The sequence below is a fragment of the Cyphellophora attinorum genome, assembly GCF_001299255.1.
Source record: "Cyphellophora attinorum strain CBS 131958 chromosome Unknown Contig24, whole genome shotgun sequence".
Classification (NCBI taxonomy): Eukaryota; Fungi; Ascomycota; class Eurotiomycetes; order Chaetothyriales; family Cyphellophoraceae; genus Cyphellophora; species Cyphellophora attinorum.
This window is the reverse complement of record NW_017253252.1, coordinates 369397-385729: the sequence shown is the minus strand read 5'-3', so window position 1 is coordinate 385729 and position 16333 is coordinate 369397. Positions and strand designations below refer to the sequence as shown.

At 53.2% G+C, this 16333-nt stretch overlaps 7 protein-coding genes across 7 annotated transcripts; 2 read left to right on the top strand and 5 right to left on the bottom strand.

Moving 5' to 3' along the window:
• Positions 1-673: 673 nt before the first annotated feature.
• AB675_10386 (uncharacterized protein) lies at positions 674-1312 on the bottom strand (the record flags this gene model as incomplete). The annotated part of the gene is made up of 3 exons (XM_018139153.1): positions 674-894; positions 944-1139; positions 1235-1312. 3 exons carry the CDS (start codon positions 1310-1312, stop codon positions 674-676), a joined length of 495 nt encoding a protein of 164 aa, XP_017997356.1.
• Positions 1313-1699: 387 nt separating this feature from the next.
• On the top strand, positions 1700-2416 carry AB675_10385 (Peptidoglycan-N-acetylmuramic acid deacetylase PdaA; the record flags this gene model as incomplete). Its single annotated transcript, XM_018139152.1, has 1 exon — positions 1700-2416. One exon carries the CDS (start codon positions 1700-1702, stop codon positions 2414-2416), a length of 717 nt encoding a protein of 238 aa, XP_017997444.1.
• A 569-nt stretch (positions 2417-2985) lies between these two features.
• On the bottom strand, positions 2986-7070 carry AB675_10384 (putative nucleoporin; the record flags this gene model as incomplete). The annotated part of the gene is made up of 2 exons (XM_018139151.1): positions 2986-3353; positions 3401-7070. The coding sequence occupies 2 exons, from the start codon at positions 7068-7070 to the stop codon at positions 2986-2988; spliced, it is 4038 nt and encodes a 1345-aa protein (XP_017997382.1).
• A 949-nt stretch (positions 7071-8019) lies between these two features.
• AB675_10383 (Sugar transport protein 2) lies at positions 8020-10125 on the bottom strand (the record flags this gene model as incomplete). Its single annotated transcript, XM_018139150.1, has 4 exons — positions 8020-8692; positions 8757-9018; positions 9048-9735; positions 9784-10125. The coding sequence occupies 4 exons, from the start codon at positions 10123-10125 to the stop codon at positions 8020-8022; spliced, it is 1965 nt and encodes a 654-aa protein (XP_017997426.1).
• Positions 10126-11063: 938 nt separating this feature from the next.
• On the top strand, positions 11064-12003 carry AB675_10382 (putative oxido; the record flags this gene model as incomplete). Its single annotated transcript, XM_018139149.1, has 3 exons — positions 11064-11715; positions 11781-11869; positions 11920-12003. 3 exons carry the CDS (start codon positions 11064-11066, stop codon positions 12001-12003), a joined length of 825 nt encoding a protein of 274 aa, XP_017997443.1.
• Positions 12004-13800: 1797 nt separating this feature from the next.
• Positions 13801-14802, bottom strand: AB675_10380 (Gluconolactonase; the record flags this gene model as incomplete). The annotated part of the gene is made up of 1 exon (XM_018139148.1): positions 13801-14802. One exon carries the CDS (start codon positions 14800-14802, stop codon positions 13801-13803), a length of 1002 nt encoding a protein of 333 aa, XP_017997315.1.
• A 452-nt stretch (positions 14803-15254) lies between these two features.
• AB675_10379 (putative fructose-bisphosphate aldolase) lies at positions 15255-16214 on the bottom strand (the record flags this gene model as incomplete). The annotated part of the gene is made up of 2 exons (XM_018139146.1): positions 15255-15561; positions 15625-16214. 2 exons carry the CDS (start codon positions 16212-16214, stop codon positions 15255-15257), a joined length of 897 nt encoding a protein of 298 aa, XP_017997309.1.
• Positions 16215-16333: the final 119 nt, after the last annotated feature.

Sequence of the window (16333 nt, the reverse complement as noted above, 5' to 3'; positions counted from 1 at the left end):
CTCGAATTAGCTAGCACCGAGAGCGACATGTGGGGGCGTTCAATTCAACGTCATGTTTTGGCGGTGATTAAGCTCTGAAGCCCTGGAGCTTAGCACCGGGGTGGCACCGTTGGCTGCTTGTTCGCCCAATCGTAGGTGCAACTCGGGTTCGCTCGATATCTAGCCCTGGTCCGACAGTCTTAGTAATCGCAGCCACGATTTCATCGGTCGTCGCATTCGATTGATTTTCGCTCCTACTGTGGCCGTGGTGCCGACAAATCGCTCTTCTGGCTGTACGAAAATGTGCAGGGTATGTGGTACGCACCACAACATTGGAACATGCATCGTGGTACGTAGTCATTGATCGATGGGGCATTAGGTAAGATGGATTGTGGGCACGGAAACATATCCTTCGCGATCTAGTGAGTTCTTGCATACGGAGTAGAAGCCAGGGCTACTGCCTATCCTAGATGAGGAAGTCGCATAATGAACGACTGGCACATTTGGTACAGACTTGATATGCGCCACACAGTGCTTCTCTGCTCCGCGAATCTTCTTCCCGACCCGCCATGAGGCCAATGATCTCTACGACACAATACGGGGACAAGGGCATTTGTGGGATAGATCTGTAGACACATATATGTATAGGTGATAAAGGACGCTGTACGACATGGGACCGGCGTCCAATGAGAAACTACGCGCTCTTCGCCTTGCCTTCAAGCGCACTGCTCACCCTGCTAAATGAATCATAGCCCATGACCAGAGCCAGGAGTATGTATAACGAGTAGATGGTGCAGAGCTTGATCTCCTCAAATCGGGTATACTGCCAGCTGAACATTTCGACCACGCAGGTCAGGGTCGTCACCGCCGTTTGTACCGAGAAAAGGAGCTGATGGAGCGGTACAAGAGGGTTTTCTGGGAAGGCTGAGCACTGCGTGCACATCATTGATATCGCATGACTTACGTTCCAGGATGGCCGTCATCATCCAGACGCTAAGAGGTAAGTGATAGAGAACTTCCATCCAGACGTATGCTGTGAAGAATCTTGGGGGATCAACGAAGTTCTGGTCGTTGAGGGTTGCCACATAGTACTCAAGCAGAGTCTTGTTGACGATGGGTAAATGTTCCGCTGGCCATAGTATTCCAGTGTCGACGAAGATCTCTTCAAGTCAGCAACCAGTATGCAATGCATGCAGCCCAGTATGTGCAGTCATCGAGACTCGCGCCAAGCCAGGCCTGGGAGATGAAAACTCACAATTACAGGTATGTGGATGGCGAAGAACCCAAGGAAGACATAGTCCAGTGGCCGGAGCTCTTGTCGGCGCGTCGCCATAATAGACAAAGGCGCTGTGGGCGGTAACTTATAGGCGCCGGCGAGTAGTGGTCTAAGACAACAAGAAGTGAAGGTGAGATTTCGCGATCTGCCAGGCTGTCCCCGAAATGGAAGTCGCGGAGAATTGCCCAGGCCTCACCTCACTTTCTAACTTCCCCTATTCCAATGTTAATGGCTCATCCTTTGCTATGGCAAATACTTTTACCATATTCCACGAAGCTCATCCTTCGATTGACTCCAGCGACATGAACTGTACCTGCATTGTGCGCTGACTCAACATCATTGCGTAAGGTGCGATGGACGATCTTCAGGAACCAGATGCCTAGATTCCGCCTCCCTTTCATCAATCGGCCCAGGCGATACCGAAAGCGGTCTCATGTACGAACGATGCTCCTACTGTTATTCATCCTCGCTACGCTGCTGGTCATTTTGCCTCTGTACATCATCTACAAGCCACCCAACGCACTGATCCGCTATTTTCAACAGCGCTGGCCCGACGTACTATGGCAGTTGCCGACCTCTCGAAACATCATCGCGCTGACCATCGATGACGCACCATCAGAGCACACCCAAGAGCTACTCCGGATCTTGACAGCAAACAATGTTACCGCATCATTCTTCATCATCGGAGCCCAAGTGCCTGGCAGGCAGGATCTCATGGTGGACATGGTGGAACAAGGCCACGAGCTGTCCAATCATGCAATGCACGACGAAGCCTCGAAGTCACTGAGCGACGACGAGCTCCGGAGCCAGATTGAGACAGTCCAGAACCTCATTGCTAATGTCTACAAGTCGGCTGGAGTGCCGCAACCGGAGAGGCGCTTCTTTCGGCCAGGCTCTGGCTTCTTCTCAACGTCCATGCGTGGTCTAGTGCAACAGATGAGTCACCAGATCGTGCTAGGAGGCATATACCCGCATGACCCACAGATTCCCTACTGGTGGATCAACGCACGACATATCCTGAGTATGGCACGGCCGGGAGGGATAATCATCTGCCACGACCGACGGCCATGGACGGCGCCGATGCTGGCAAAGGTGCTTCCGGAGCTCAGGCGGAGGGGCTACCAGGTCATGAGTCTGAGTCAGGCGCTTCAAGCAACATGACTTTGGGTGTTGATCCAATGGATGTGCATGTCAGGAGTCTTAGGCATTGTGACGGAAGAACAGCACCAAGTTGTAATCAAAGTACTGGGCGTTTTCCTACAGCGACCTCCCTAGCCAGAAAGTCTACGAGATATCAACTTTTTGCACTGATGCTCGAGTGAGGCTCAGCTCAAGCCCACCAAGTCGATCAGCTGAATAGTGTCAGGGCCTCAGTGCCCTCCCTGGCCGGGAAAACCCATGACGAGCAGCGCGATTTGTGGCTCGGGAATGGAAGGTGGTTGACCTGGAATAAACGCCGAGTACTTAGAGTCGCAGCTCGATACCCAGCAAGGTTTTGCAGCTCGCTAATACATATCAAGCCGGCCGAGGCCATGCCGATTGGCAATGTCATGTCATTGCTCTGGACATCGGCAACATGCGAATCTGTACTGCCCTGACGGTCCGCAATGCATCGAACATCAGGTGCCATCTAGCAGTCGCCAGTAACTTGGCTGGCTACCAGCGCTATGTGCAGGCGTGCCTGCCGCGCTTTCAGGGTTCCCGATAATGCTCTACCAAATCCACAGCTTTTAGTCCAGGAACTCTCTTATCTTTCCCACAACGCCCGCCGCCATCTCCACGACGCCCGGCTCGATTCCATACCTCCCGCCGACGGCAACGACGGCCTCGAAGAACTCCAATACCCGCTTCGCCGCTTCTTCGCCCCCAAAGATCGCTGTTCCTCCTGCTCGCAGACTCTCGCTCCACCACTTGCCCGCCACGTAACTCGCCTCCTTGACTATCTCACCCTTGGCTTTGTTCACAAATGGCCGGTCTTCGGTGCAGAACATCTGCTCGAGTGTTTCAAAAAGCTGTTCGTGTGACACGCCCAGGCCGAGGAAGATGTCCATCACCCAGTGTTCGGGCGCGATGTCGCGTTGTGAGTTGTAAGAGTAGGCTAGCAGCATGGGGACGAGTAGTGGGATAGGGTAGACGGTCTCAGACAATCGTAGCCGGCCACCAAGGCTGCGTATGGTCTCGGCAATAGCTCGAATGGCTGAGGGCCGCTTTCCTTGGCGGCGGCATCGGTATGGATCTGCTCGAGGAGCTGCTGCCAGGTGCTTTTGATGGTCGAAGGGTCGCGAAGGTCGGCGGCGTTGTAGATGATGAGGCATACATCGTAGTAGCCGGCTGGATCGGCAAATTTGTTGAAGAGGGTGGTGATGTCCAGGATGGGGCCATCGATTTTTTGGAGGAGTGCTTTCTTGTCTTCTGCATTCAGTCGTGGCTCGTCCCGGAGGCGTTGGAGGAGCTCGTCCTGAATGCCGGCGATCTCGATGAACTCGGCAATCTCTTGCAGAAGGCGTTGTTTCGTTTTGCGATTGCCCCCTTGTGTGTAGGTTGATGCATTGGCGCGAGCACGTGAGAGGTACTCTATCCGACGATCGAGGGGTAAATTGAACCCAGAGATGGCGAGTTGCATCTGTACATTTGCTGCCTTCTGATACTGGCTTGTCTGTCCATAGTAGCGCCAGAGAAGGTCTGCGAACACGATGTCCTCGGTGGACTTGCGCTCCAGATATTTGATTATGAACGGTGACTCGATACTCAGCACCCGATCCGCCCAGCCGTTCGAGAGATACCAATCGTACAGGTCGGTGAGGAAGAGTTCATCGTTGGAGGTCGCGATAACATCATAAGCCTCGTTTCGCCGAATTGTTGGTAATGTCGGCCGGCCGTCTGTGAAGGTTGGTACTTTTTCGATGCTCTTATCCATTGCGATTATGACATCGTGCACAAGGGAGTAGCAGTTCAGTCTCGACTCAAATTTCTCCTTTCGGGGATCCTCGTTTGTGCGTCCCTCCAAAGCCCATGACTGGGCATCGTTTGCTTTGTCCATCTCGTGGGCCACTCTTAGCACCAACTGAATGGCGCCAGCGAAGAAGCTCAGGTCAGAGTATTGCTTCACTGCAGCTTTGAGGTAGTCACGAGGCAGGCTGTGAGCCACGTCCTCGAATAGCTTCAAGCTGTCGTTGAGAAGGTTGCGAGCAGACTCTGCATTCGCGCCCTGCTCTGCAGTGCGTTTGAGCAGCTCTTGGGCTTTGAAGATGACCACGTCGTCTGCGCTGCAGAAGTTGCCACATCGTCGTCGCAACGATTCTGCGACAGTTTCGACGTTGGACCCTTTGGCGATGTTGCGATTAACTATCCCCTTAACGAGTTCTTTCGCCAATTCGAAGCCTCTCTTGCTGCTGAATAATTCCTCGTAGGTCAGCTTGAAGAGCTCTGGCCGGGACGCTTCCGGTAGTAATGGCACGATGTCTTCGACTCGTTCTTCAAAAAGCACCAGGACGAAGGAGATGCCCTCAATTGTGTTGGCGACGAACTTAATGACGGAATGCAGTGCACGATGCTCTCCCTGCATTGCAATTTCGTCATCGCGAGAGCCAGCCTGAGGCAGATCATCTGGTCCGCTCAGACCTTTGATGAAGGTCTTATTAGCTGTGAAAAATCGTTGCAAAGCCGAGAGATCTTCTTGGATCGAGCGTAATTTGTCCAGCTTGATGACTGGCTGTACAGCGTAGGTGTCCTTTGTCTTGACCTCAATGGCAATTGTGCTCCTCCAAGCAGACCTAAGAAGTCGAGATAGATACAGTGTGATGGCAGCATGGCGAGGTGATGGTCGGACGGCATCGATGAGTGGCATTGACCGGTCCGCGATGAGATTCTGATTCAAACTTGCCTTACCGCCATGGTCAATGAAGGTCTTTCGCGCAAGTTCGAGTACGTCGGGGTCTAATATTCGGGTCGACCTAGTCTCTGAAGTGACTTCAACCCCTTGCCCACATGCGACCGCTAGTGCAGTCGCTAGGGTCTCTGTCCTGCCATACGTCCGCATGAGGTAGTTGACATCATTTTGGAATCCCTCCGTCCCACCTCCTTGCCGGACCAAGCTCGCAAAGATGTCCACCAAACGTCTGCGCTTGATAATGTGGACGCCAGTGTTGGTGAGGACAGCAACTTCAGGTATTGGCTGATCAAATTGAACTGCCAAGTCGTTGCCAAAGCCCCTAGGCTGTATTGACGGGGCAATGTACGGCGTCGATGCTCCTAGAGCCTCTGCACTGCTTCCGAGAGGAATCCAGACAGCAGTCTCGGCAGATTTGCTAATCTGACCCATTTCGGCTGGCCGAATGACGCGTCCGGCATCCGGAGTACACACAAATAGTGCATCCGTTGGGGAATTCTGGTCCTTGGCCGTGAAACAGAAGAAGTATCCTGGCGAGAAGCGTTGAGCGAGACGAGTTTGTGTCAGAATCGGATTAGGAGCATGCATGTTGGAGGCTTGTTGCACTCCAGAATGAACACGACTGGTGGCTGACACAAAAGCTGCTGGTGTTGACGGCGGTACTCTAACGTGCTGAGGTTCCATGCTTGCTGGGCCGCCGGAACTTGCGGCTCCCCAGAAACCGGAGCTGGTGGTACTACAGTATATTCGGTAGCCTGTTGCCGTCGTTGCCATGAGAGAGTATCGTGAAGCCTCCTGCGAGGGGATGTGGGATATTGCGACAATCTTGACGCGAGGATTGAGTGATTCGTTAGGCGTGACCAGATGCGAGACTTTGGAATACAGATCACCTGGGCTTTTTGTGATGCACAAAGCAAGTGTACCGTCAGTCCTCATGAAGAAGACTCGTATCGTTGATCTCGAAGACAGGGTATAGACAAGGCTGCGGCTGTCATCGACAACAATCTGCTCAATGAACTCTGACGACCTCCCACCGAGCGCTGGCAGCGACATTGTCAAGCTCTGGACTGCTGTTCGTGTATGGCAGATTTTGGAGCACTTGCCAGAGAACCACCCGTCCTGTTGCTGATACGTGAGTTCGTAGAGGTCGTTGTCTGTGGTGCCACCGAAGAATATCCTGCCCGTCTTCTTCGAATGCGCAATGACTGACACATCCATGCCTCTCACCGACGTTGACATGCCCGTCTTGATCACAGAGAGCTGCGGCGCACCTCCCACGACTTCAGTCACCAGCCCAAGAAGGCTCATCTCGGATGTTGTAGCAAGCACTATCATGTTCTTGACCGTATCGAGGAAAACGCCCGCCTTAGGGACTGCCAGCTCGACCGCTGTGATGCTGTGTGGCTGGTCCTCGAAACCAAATAATTCCGGATTGTTCGCTGTGTAATCCCATATGTACAGCCCATTGTCGATAGATACCCACGCATGTTTCAGCTCGGCGAACAGACCCATCAACGTAGTGAGATTCGAATGGTTGTACTGTTCAAACACCTGATCTGGTATGGGGTAGGTACGTGCTCGCTGGAAGGGCGCCCATGTGAGCGCTGTCTGAACTTCATATTCTGAGGATGGGCCAGGCGGCAGGTATGTATCGATGTCTGCGAACTGAGCTTCGTCAGCAAGAGCTTCGTTGATGTATCTCGCTGCTCTTTGCTCTGGCTTCAGTGCCTCCGGCGCCGGCGGCTGCTGTTGTTGTTGATTCTGCTGCGCCGGAGCGACCTGCAAACCGATGCCCGGTGAGTTATTCTGCTGCTGAGGGTGGCCGTTTCGAAAGGAAGGTTGCCTCATGGGCGCCGCTGTTGCCGGTGTGTTTGGGAAGACACCAGGCACTGGCCTTGCCGGCGTCGCATACACCTCTGTCGCCATGAGGCCTTGCGCGACGGGGAGGGTCGCAACCTCAGTCGGGCTTCTACTGTTCAATGCATGGAAGACTTCGGTCGCGGTTGTGCGAAGGGTCGCGAGACTACATCCAAGATCCCAATGGTGTGAACGGGCTGGAAGTTGGAGTAATGAGGACTACAAAGGAGCGTGATGTTTGCTGTATTCAAAAGTTTTGGCGCAATCATAGTCGCGTCTCGGGGAAGCCAGCACCGCCAAGAAAAATCACTCGGCTCGTTCATGCCAAGGCCGCAGCATGGTAGGTAGACGGGCGCGATTGCGCATCGTTCGTTCATGAGCATCACTACCCTGGGTAGTGTTTTGACTGGGGAAAGTCTCAGCAACATGAGAAAGAGCCTGAAATGAAGCATGATTACTTCGACACCGCGAATGTACGGTAGCGTATTGTGGCTACAGGACGTACATCAACGGACGATGGCTTTTTGATATGTCCTCGTTAAGAGAACAGCTTGGGCAGAGAATGTGCCCGGCCTGAGGGTCGATCTGACCTGGATAGCCCATCAGGAGATTTTATCACGCTCCTGTCGGTCCTCGTGGTGACATAACCACAGTCGCACTGGCTCAAGGACCAAAGCGTTCCCTGGCTTCAAGATCACGATGAATATACTTATATTTTATCGATTGACGCTGGGGTGACGCCCAGATGAGGTTCATCTCAGAACGTTTTCAAGTAGTTGACTCAAGTCAAATATACAGCGCTCTCCTTGGTCATGAAGTCCACAAGGAATACTTTCTATCTTTGGCGCGCAAGTCACGCCCAGGCGACGTCCATTCCATGCCTGCTGATTTATCAGCGAAATGATTTCAGACCTCCAGCGCCGTCCACGGTAAGGAGAGTCACGAGATCAGCGATACAATTTGCACCATCAGCAGCTTCCTTGGTTGGTGTTGAGCAGACCTCCATCAGATGCGACGCTCACAACTTCTCCTGCGTTGTGGCCTTCTCCTCGTCGCTGTCATGCTCCGGCACAACGCCTGGATGACCATGAGCAGGGTTGAGTCCAACTTCTGCCATCACCTCGCGCATACGTTCCAGATCGTTTGTGCCAAGGTTGTCGCCGAAGACCAGGTCCATCTCTTCCAAGGTCTTGTATCGGGTCTCTGGGACAAAGAACATGACCCACAGGAACATGATCAAACAGAAAGCTGCGAAGAAGATGTAGGTGCCGAACTTGAGCTTGTCGAGCATGTTCGGGGTGACTTGTCCAACCACGAAGTTCATCATGTAGTTGCAGCTGATAATGATGCTGACTGCCTGACTTCGGTGGCCCGGAGAGAAGATCTCACTGCACAGGAGCCATGCAACAGGGCCCCAGGAGTATGAGAAGTTGGCGCCGAAGAACCAGATGAATACGATTCCGACCCAGCCGGCAGCTGCACCACCAGCACCAGTGAAGTTGCCGGCATAGTGTCCGACGATACCGGCGACGACGACATGACTGATCAGCATACCCAGAGCACCCGCCATGAGGAAGACACGGCGACCCCAGCGGTCGACAAGGAAAATGGCCGGGAATGTGAAGACGAAGTCAACGACTCCCAAGACACCAGTAGCCAGCAATGATGTGGTTGAGGCGTTCAAGCCTAGGCTGCCAAAAATCGTCGGCGCGTAGTAGATAATTGCGTTTATGCCTAGAAGATAGGTCAGCGAACGCGTTTGTGGGATTGGTGAGCAGAGCGAGCAGGGGGTCAAGCTTCTTCAGAGTATCCTGTGACGAGGCATAGAGCTTCTTCGAAGAGGTCTGTGACAAGAGATCGAAGTTCTTCAGAGAGTCTGATGACGATGCATCGAGCTTCTTCAGAGACGTCTGTGACAAGAGATCGAGGTTCTTCAGAGAGTCCGAAGACGATGCATCGAGCTTCTTCGGAGAGTAACGTGACGAGAGATCGAGCTTGTTCAGGAGGTCGAGAAATGCTATGGGGCGGGCTTCATCATCAACGTACCTGTGAATTGCTGGAAGAACATGATAATGCAGCCCATCGCAAGCCGGCGGAACAGTCCCTTGTTGGTCAACAGCATGCTGAACTTGGCGAACGCAAGGGCCGCCCCGCTCTTGTTGGGATGTAGTGTCCGAGCGGTTCTATCATCGAAGATGACAGCAGCCTTAATCTCCAGGAATTCAGTCTCCACGATTGGGTCATCGATAGGCAGGCCATGCAGTCTGGCAATTGTCGAACGTGCCTCCTCCTCGCGGCCTTTTGTGAGTAGCCATCTTGGGCTGAACGGCAGGAACGGCGAGGCGACCAGAAGGAGGACTGCGGGTACACACTGGAGACAGAGAGGAAGACGCCACGCCAGAGCAGTCTGACCAGTGCAACCGCCTGCTGGAACGTCAGTGTATGGGTTGAATGCTGCAGAGCCGAATTCGGCCGATTTTGAAGCATCGCAGGCCTGCCCGCCGATAAAGCTTGTTCCATAGCACGCCCAGTACGATACCATGATGCCTCCCGTAATGCCGAGTTGCTGGCAAGAGACTAACGCTCCGCGAAACTGGGACGGCGAGATTTCGGCGAGGTAGAGTGGGACCACGTGAGAGACCTGTCCGACGGCGATGCCAGCGATGATACGACCAGCGAAGAGATAACCGATACTCTGTGCGCCACCACACAGGGCGCTCCCGAGGGTGAAAAGCTGTCGGATCAATTAGCAGGAATCACATGGTCTTGTGGGCGAACTCACAAATGCTGCAACCGTGATACTGTACTTGCGAGAGATTTTGTTCGCGAGAGGACCATTGATCAGAGCGCCGAGCCATGCACCCAGCTGTAGGACAGCCACAACCCAACCCTTCAGTACGGGATCGGTGTAGACCTGAGGAAATTTGGCGCCAAAGTTTTCTCCAGTAAGCAGGTTGGAAAGGACGCCCTGGTCAGTTCCGTAGAGGAAGGAGCCGATCACAGCGGTCGCACTCGAGATCATGAGGTATCTGTTGGCCCCAAGCAATCCACGGAAGCCACTGCGACGGCCCTTGGTGAGCTCCTCCATGCGGGAGGGCCCCGATGATGTCTGAATACCGACCATATTGAAAACCAGATGCTTTGCTTCGCGGAGTTGTTGTCGTCGCCGATGAAGATCACTTACCTGGATCGGAGGGGCAGGCCATACTTATATATCGCGATATTGTGATGAAGCTGGGGTCTCCGTACCCCGAGTATGCCATGTGGCAAGTCATCTTGATTGCGAAGAGGAGAGGAGATGAAAGCAGAAAGTCAAACATGAGCTCGTCTCGACAAGAAAGCCACAACGTCGTGATGGTCACGGAGGTGGTACGTCTGAGTCGATATGGACATGATAGCCCTGAGCCTGTCCCAAACTCCAGGCCTCCCCGCACCCGGGGACAAAAGCTTGCTGAGCTTCGATGTGAAGCTTGTTGCTCGTTCATGCACACTGCACAGTTCGGCTCGGTCACTCACTCGTCTCGAGCTCGGTGGTGCGTGGTGGTAGTAGTGGAGATTGGGGCGATGTTCTGGAAGTTCTACGGATCTGCTGACTCCGACCTACCTGGTAACGTGACTGCTCTCGCAGAACTGGGACCACACCTTCGGGCCGCACGACAACAGCAGCAGCGTCGCGTCGAAGTCTTGTTTGAGACCTCGGAAGCTTGTTGCGAACGCGTGATTGCCCACCACAAGTATGGGCTCACGCCAGAATTCGGAACGAGTAGGTCGTGCTAGACGAGACCGTTCATTCACTTTCGCAGGTCTAGTTGAGGTGGCAGAGCTTGTTTCACTGGCCTGCCACTCGATCCGAGCTGATGGCTCGGCCTACTGTGCTGCAGATAGCGTTGAATACGCGATTTGTTGACAGGATGAAGAGGACTGACAAGTTGCATTGCAAGAAGGCAGGGCCCACCCAAGTCAAGTCCATCAGTCTGGCACAGGTCCAAACGCCTGATATTTCTGTCGTCGGTTCTACTGAAGACATTGTCGACATCTTGAGCTCCTAAGTCCAGCCCAAACATGCCTCTCGAAGTGCCCGAGTCCGTGTTGTCCGCGCCCATCCTGTCGCAATTCTCGTTGGAAGACAAGCTGTGTTTCGTCACCGGCGGTGCTCAGGGGTTCGGATTGGAAATAGTACGAGCCTTCGCTGAGGCGGGAGCAGATGTGTGCTTCACCTACCTTACAACTGCTGATGATAAGGCAACCAAGACAGCTCAAGCCATAGAACAACAGACTGGTCGAAGGATTCTGCCAATATGCGCCGATGTCAGGAAACGAGCAGACATTGCGGCTGCTATTGAACAAGCAGTGCAGGCATTCAAACATAATGGAACTACCCGCCATCTCGATGTCGTTGTTGCGAACGCCGGGGTCTGTAGACAGATCTCGAGTCTCGACTATGACGAAGAAACCTTCGACAAGGACTATGCAGTCAATGTCTACGGAGTCATGTGGACTGCTCAGGCCGCTGGTCGGATATTCCAGAAACAGGGCCACGGCAACTTGATCATCACGGTCAGCGTGAGCTCAGTGTTGGTCAACACTCCACAGCCGCAGACCTCGTACAACTCCAGCAAAGCAGCTGCTGCACACATGGGCAAGAATCTAGCAGTGGAGTGGGTCGACTTTGCACGAGTCAATTGTGTGAGCCCAGGCTATGTCGCCACAAACAGTGAGTGCTCTCTGTCCACGCATGCGGACTACTCAAGCCTTGTGCCTAACCACTCGTTCCAACAGTGACAATGTCGCAACCGGAGGAGATCAGAAGTCAGTGGACTGCACAGGTTCCAGCTCGGAGGATGGCAGATCCGAGAGAGCTCAAGGGCGTAAGTCAAAGACTCCAAGCTTGTCGATCGGTCACTGACTCACTGGGCAGCTTTACGTCTTTCTAGCGTCCGATGCTAGCAGTTATATGACGGGTGCTAACGTGATTATCGATGGTGCCTTCTCAGTGCCTTGAACACTTGCGTACATAACAATCAGTATTCTTGGTTTCGGCCAGCACAACTTCTGCTTTCCACAGCTCCATCAGTCTCGGCATTGGGACGCATATCGCTGAGCTCTCTCGTCTTTCCATGCACGGCATGCGTGTGCGAGATCTATCACCGGGGACCCCTCGTTCGACGATTGCCTTGAACGCCGGCTCCGCATGGGTGTTGGTAAACTGAAGCATTCGTCCCACCAAGTAGCAGCGGGTGCTACCCTGGTATGGCAAGTGGCGCGACTGGCACTGGGGACCATGTCACACGTGAGCATGTATAGGTATTTTGATGATCATTCGCATCTATTCCGACTGAAGTGCGCTCTCCCTGAACTCCGTCATATGCACTTTCTTCTTGACTTGAAACCGTGGTATGCTCCTGCCTTAAGGGCGAACACATGTCCGTCCTCAACATTTAACAAACTGCACGTGAATGATAAGCGACTGTGACTCGGCAACGCATAGGATTGATTCCACTTACTGCCAATGACACCATTTACCGGGATGTCAATACTTGTAGTGTAGCTCGCAGCATCACTCAACAGGTACACATATGCTCCTCCTAGTTCCTGTACCTGGGCCAGTCTCGGCATACCACCATAGTACTTCAGCTGCTGCTCCCAGTCAGGTTGCTGAGGCACCCAGTAGGTCATAGCAGTCTCGACCAGGCCGGGTGATATCGAGTTGACTCTGATGTTGTACTTCGCCCACTCCATAGCGAGAGTGTGTGTCATATTACGAACTCCGGCTTTCGAGGCGCCATAAGGGGCAGAAGGCACACGCTGAAGATGGTGAGTGACAGATCCTATACAACAGCTTCTGCTGGAACTTGGGACTTACCTTGTTAGGTCTGTAGGACGCCATCGATGCAGTAAAGACAATCGAGCCCTTGACGCCCTGCTCAATGAAGAGCCTGGCGGCTGCCCTGGCGCAGAAGAAGGCTCCGAACAACTATGACAAGGTCGGGTGTTAGTCTTTGTCCCGAGAGTTCTGGTGAGTTGAGGACTTACGTTGATGTTGAACAATTGATGAATCTCCTCCTCCGTGAAGTCAAGAGCAGATTTATGGTTTGTCCGGCCAGCATTTACCACCATGCCGTGAAGGCCACCAGCTTCTTGTACGATCTCCTTGAGTGCACTTGAGATCGACTCTTCCTTCGTAACGTCCGCAGTCTTCGAGAGCAGTCTTTGGTTGGATTGCTTTGCGACAGTGTTGAATTCATCTCCAGGAGCGGCAATGTCGATGGAGTACACTCGTGCCGCACCGTTGGCGAGACAGCATTCTGCTATGCCGAGACCAATCCCCCGGTTGGCCCCAGTGATTGCGATCACTTTTCCTGCCAAGTTGATTGCCATCTGTGGTGTTGTTTGGGCATTTTCCTGAACTGACAGGTCTGCTGCTGAAATGGAACCCATGGCTAAATGCTTATGGCTGGATGCGAACTGTGCTGGAAACGGTTGCGCTTTGGTGGTGTTGGGTACGGTCTCGCTATTCAATCTACTGTATATTCGCTGGCTGTATCAATGGAAAGAGATGTGTTCGGCAAGATGATTCTGTCCCGCCGTTCTGCGGACCACTCTGACTTAAGAACCAAAATATTTACTTGGACGCGCTCGCTCGCACTCGTCTCGGGAACCTCTCCACGCATGAGGTGCCCCTGTAGGTAAAGCTTGGAGAGCTGGAGAGATATCCACCATGGTCTGCATGGGCGGTCAAAGCGCCGTACCGGCGATCGATCGCCGGTGCTCAACTCCCCACACCTGCCACATCACATGCCTACAACCCCAGCAAAGCACCCTTGACGCCACCCTTGAGACGAGCTCGCCAAAGTCGCGTCTCGTTCAGCAGGAACATCTCGCCGTTTTTGCCGAAGCAGAAATTCGCGATTCCGCCCTCCACGAGAATCTTCCCGATCAGTTTTCCTCCTTCGTTCCACACATCGACACCGTCACCGCATCCGCTGTAGACGTTACCCTCTAAGTCACATTTGATTCCGTCCGGGATGCCGTTCTCCGCCATGGCATACAACCTTCTGTTTGCGAGGAATGGCTGTCCCTTGACCACCATGATGTCAAATGCATAGATGGACGAAGCTCGATCATCTCGAATCGAGCCATCTCCGCAAACGCGATCAGTGTCCGTCACGTATAGTATGTGCTCATCAGGCGAGAAACACAAGCCATTGGGATGACCAAAGCCATCTGCTATTGCCCGTATACTTCCACTGCCTGCGACGCCCTCCCTCGGTGGCACATATCGATAGACTTGAGGCGGAAGTTGAGGTTTAGGACGATAGCCCTGTTCAAAGCCGTATGTCGGATCGGTGAACCATATGCTGCCGTCGCTGTGGACAACGACATCGTTGACCGAGTTGAAGCCACGACTAAAGAATCCGGAGATGAGAAGCTGGGTCTTCTCTGGTGCTGCCATGTCCACCAGATACAACGCACTTGGAGCAGACCTGCCACCTTGATCGCACAGAATCATCATGCCGTCCTTGTAGTTGACGCCGCCATTGCCCATCGCAATGTTTGCGCACGAAAGCGCTGCCATGGAGACCTGGCTTGCATCATTTTTCAGATGCACTCGTGATATTTGGACTCGCTGGTTGCCGCTTCCATCGATTAGTCTGTTGCTTGTCACGAATAGCTGGTCCGTTGCCGGATCGAAGACTGCAGCCTCGTGAAACAGTGGCTCTTCAACCGTGAGCAGACATTCGATGGTCGCATCTGGCCCCAACAGTGCATCGAAAGCCGAATCGAGTGAGTGAAATGACATGCTGGATGTCGCGCGTGCTGTCGTTGGCAGACAATAATTGTTAATTTTATTGTGATGAAGCAGTCTGTCGTCGTCGACCTGCACAGGTCATTCTTGAGACCTTCGTACCATGATGGAAATGCTTAGGGCCGATTAAGCTCTACAGCCACATGGTTACGTGACATCCTCCGGGGAAGTCTCCATCGATTCCCACCGGCAACTGTAAGCTGAAGGCAGTTGCACTGGAGGAGGCGGACGGCCATGCAGAAGGCTCGCGTCGAGTCATCAGATGTGTTTGTATGCCGGCATTGGTGTTTACGAGTCTAGACCATACGCAAGCAATGGGTTAGCCTGGAAGGTAGTTGGTGGTCACTGGAACCATAGTCTGCGGCGTATCCCAGGGATGCATGGTCTGGTCCGAACTTTGCATGACTGTAAACAGCTGAGATCTGGGCGCCTTCGCGATGAAGATTCTATACTCCATTTTGTAGCGGCTGCTTAGCCAAGGCTTTCGCTCTTCCAGCAGAGCCACAGATCTCCATCCACTCCACCGTCTGCTTAATCACTTCTTGCACACCTTGCTCCATCAAAGTCGTCTGCGGCAGATGAGGCGCATTCTTCTTCAGGTGACTGTTGTAGTTGTCGAGCACGACCCTGTTAACGTTGATTTTCGAGACGCCGGCAGCAATACATTTCTTCATAAGATCAGGCTCGAAGCCGTTTGTGCCATGCAAAACCAGGCGGACGCGCGCGTTGCTGGCGGTTCTTATGGCGTCGAGCCTAGCGTTATAATCAGTACCTCATGCCGCAATCATCTGCTTTGCTGAAGTGCAGTGCACTTACCTCTCAAAATCTAGATTGGGTCCTTGAGGTCCATATTCACCATGGGCATTGCCAAAGCACGGCGCAAGAGCGTCCACGCCTGTTGCGACGAAATCTTCGATCTCCTCTGCAGTAGTGAACACACTCTGAAGCTCACCGAGGTCGGCAACGCCATCCTCGCCACCATCAATACGGCCAGGCTCGGCTTCAGTCGCGACATTGCGTTCATTGCAGTACGCCACTAGCTCGCGCGTCCTGCTGATATTTTCCTCCTTCTCGTAATGAGACATGTCGACCATGATACTGTCGAACGTTCCCATATCCGCTGCAAGCTTGACCAAATCTGGACTTTGGCAATGGTCGAGATGTATTGAGATGGGTACCTTGGCCCGAGATACTGCATCAGCGGCCGCTCGGACGATGAGTCCATCCGAGAATGTGATCGCCCATGGGAAGAACTGAATGATGAATGGTGATTGCGCTTGTTCTGCGGCTTTGACAAACCCCAATATCTGCTCGAGATTATATGCAATGGCTGCGATTACACCGTAGCCGTTTTCTTCGGCATCTCGCAAGATGCGCAGATGTTTGTTGTTGTCGCGCCAGGACATTTTAGGAGTACGCTGTATCATAGTTCTTGTGTTGATGTAGATGCTAGCATATCAAGATGGTGGCCGTCAACTTGCCAGACTTATCGACAGTCCGCGTGTCGCGCGTGTGTTACAGCAAC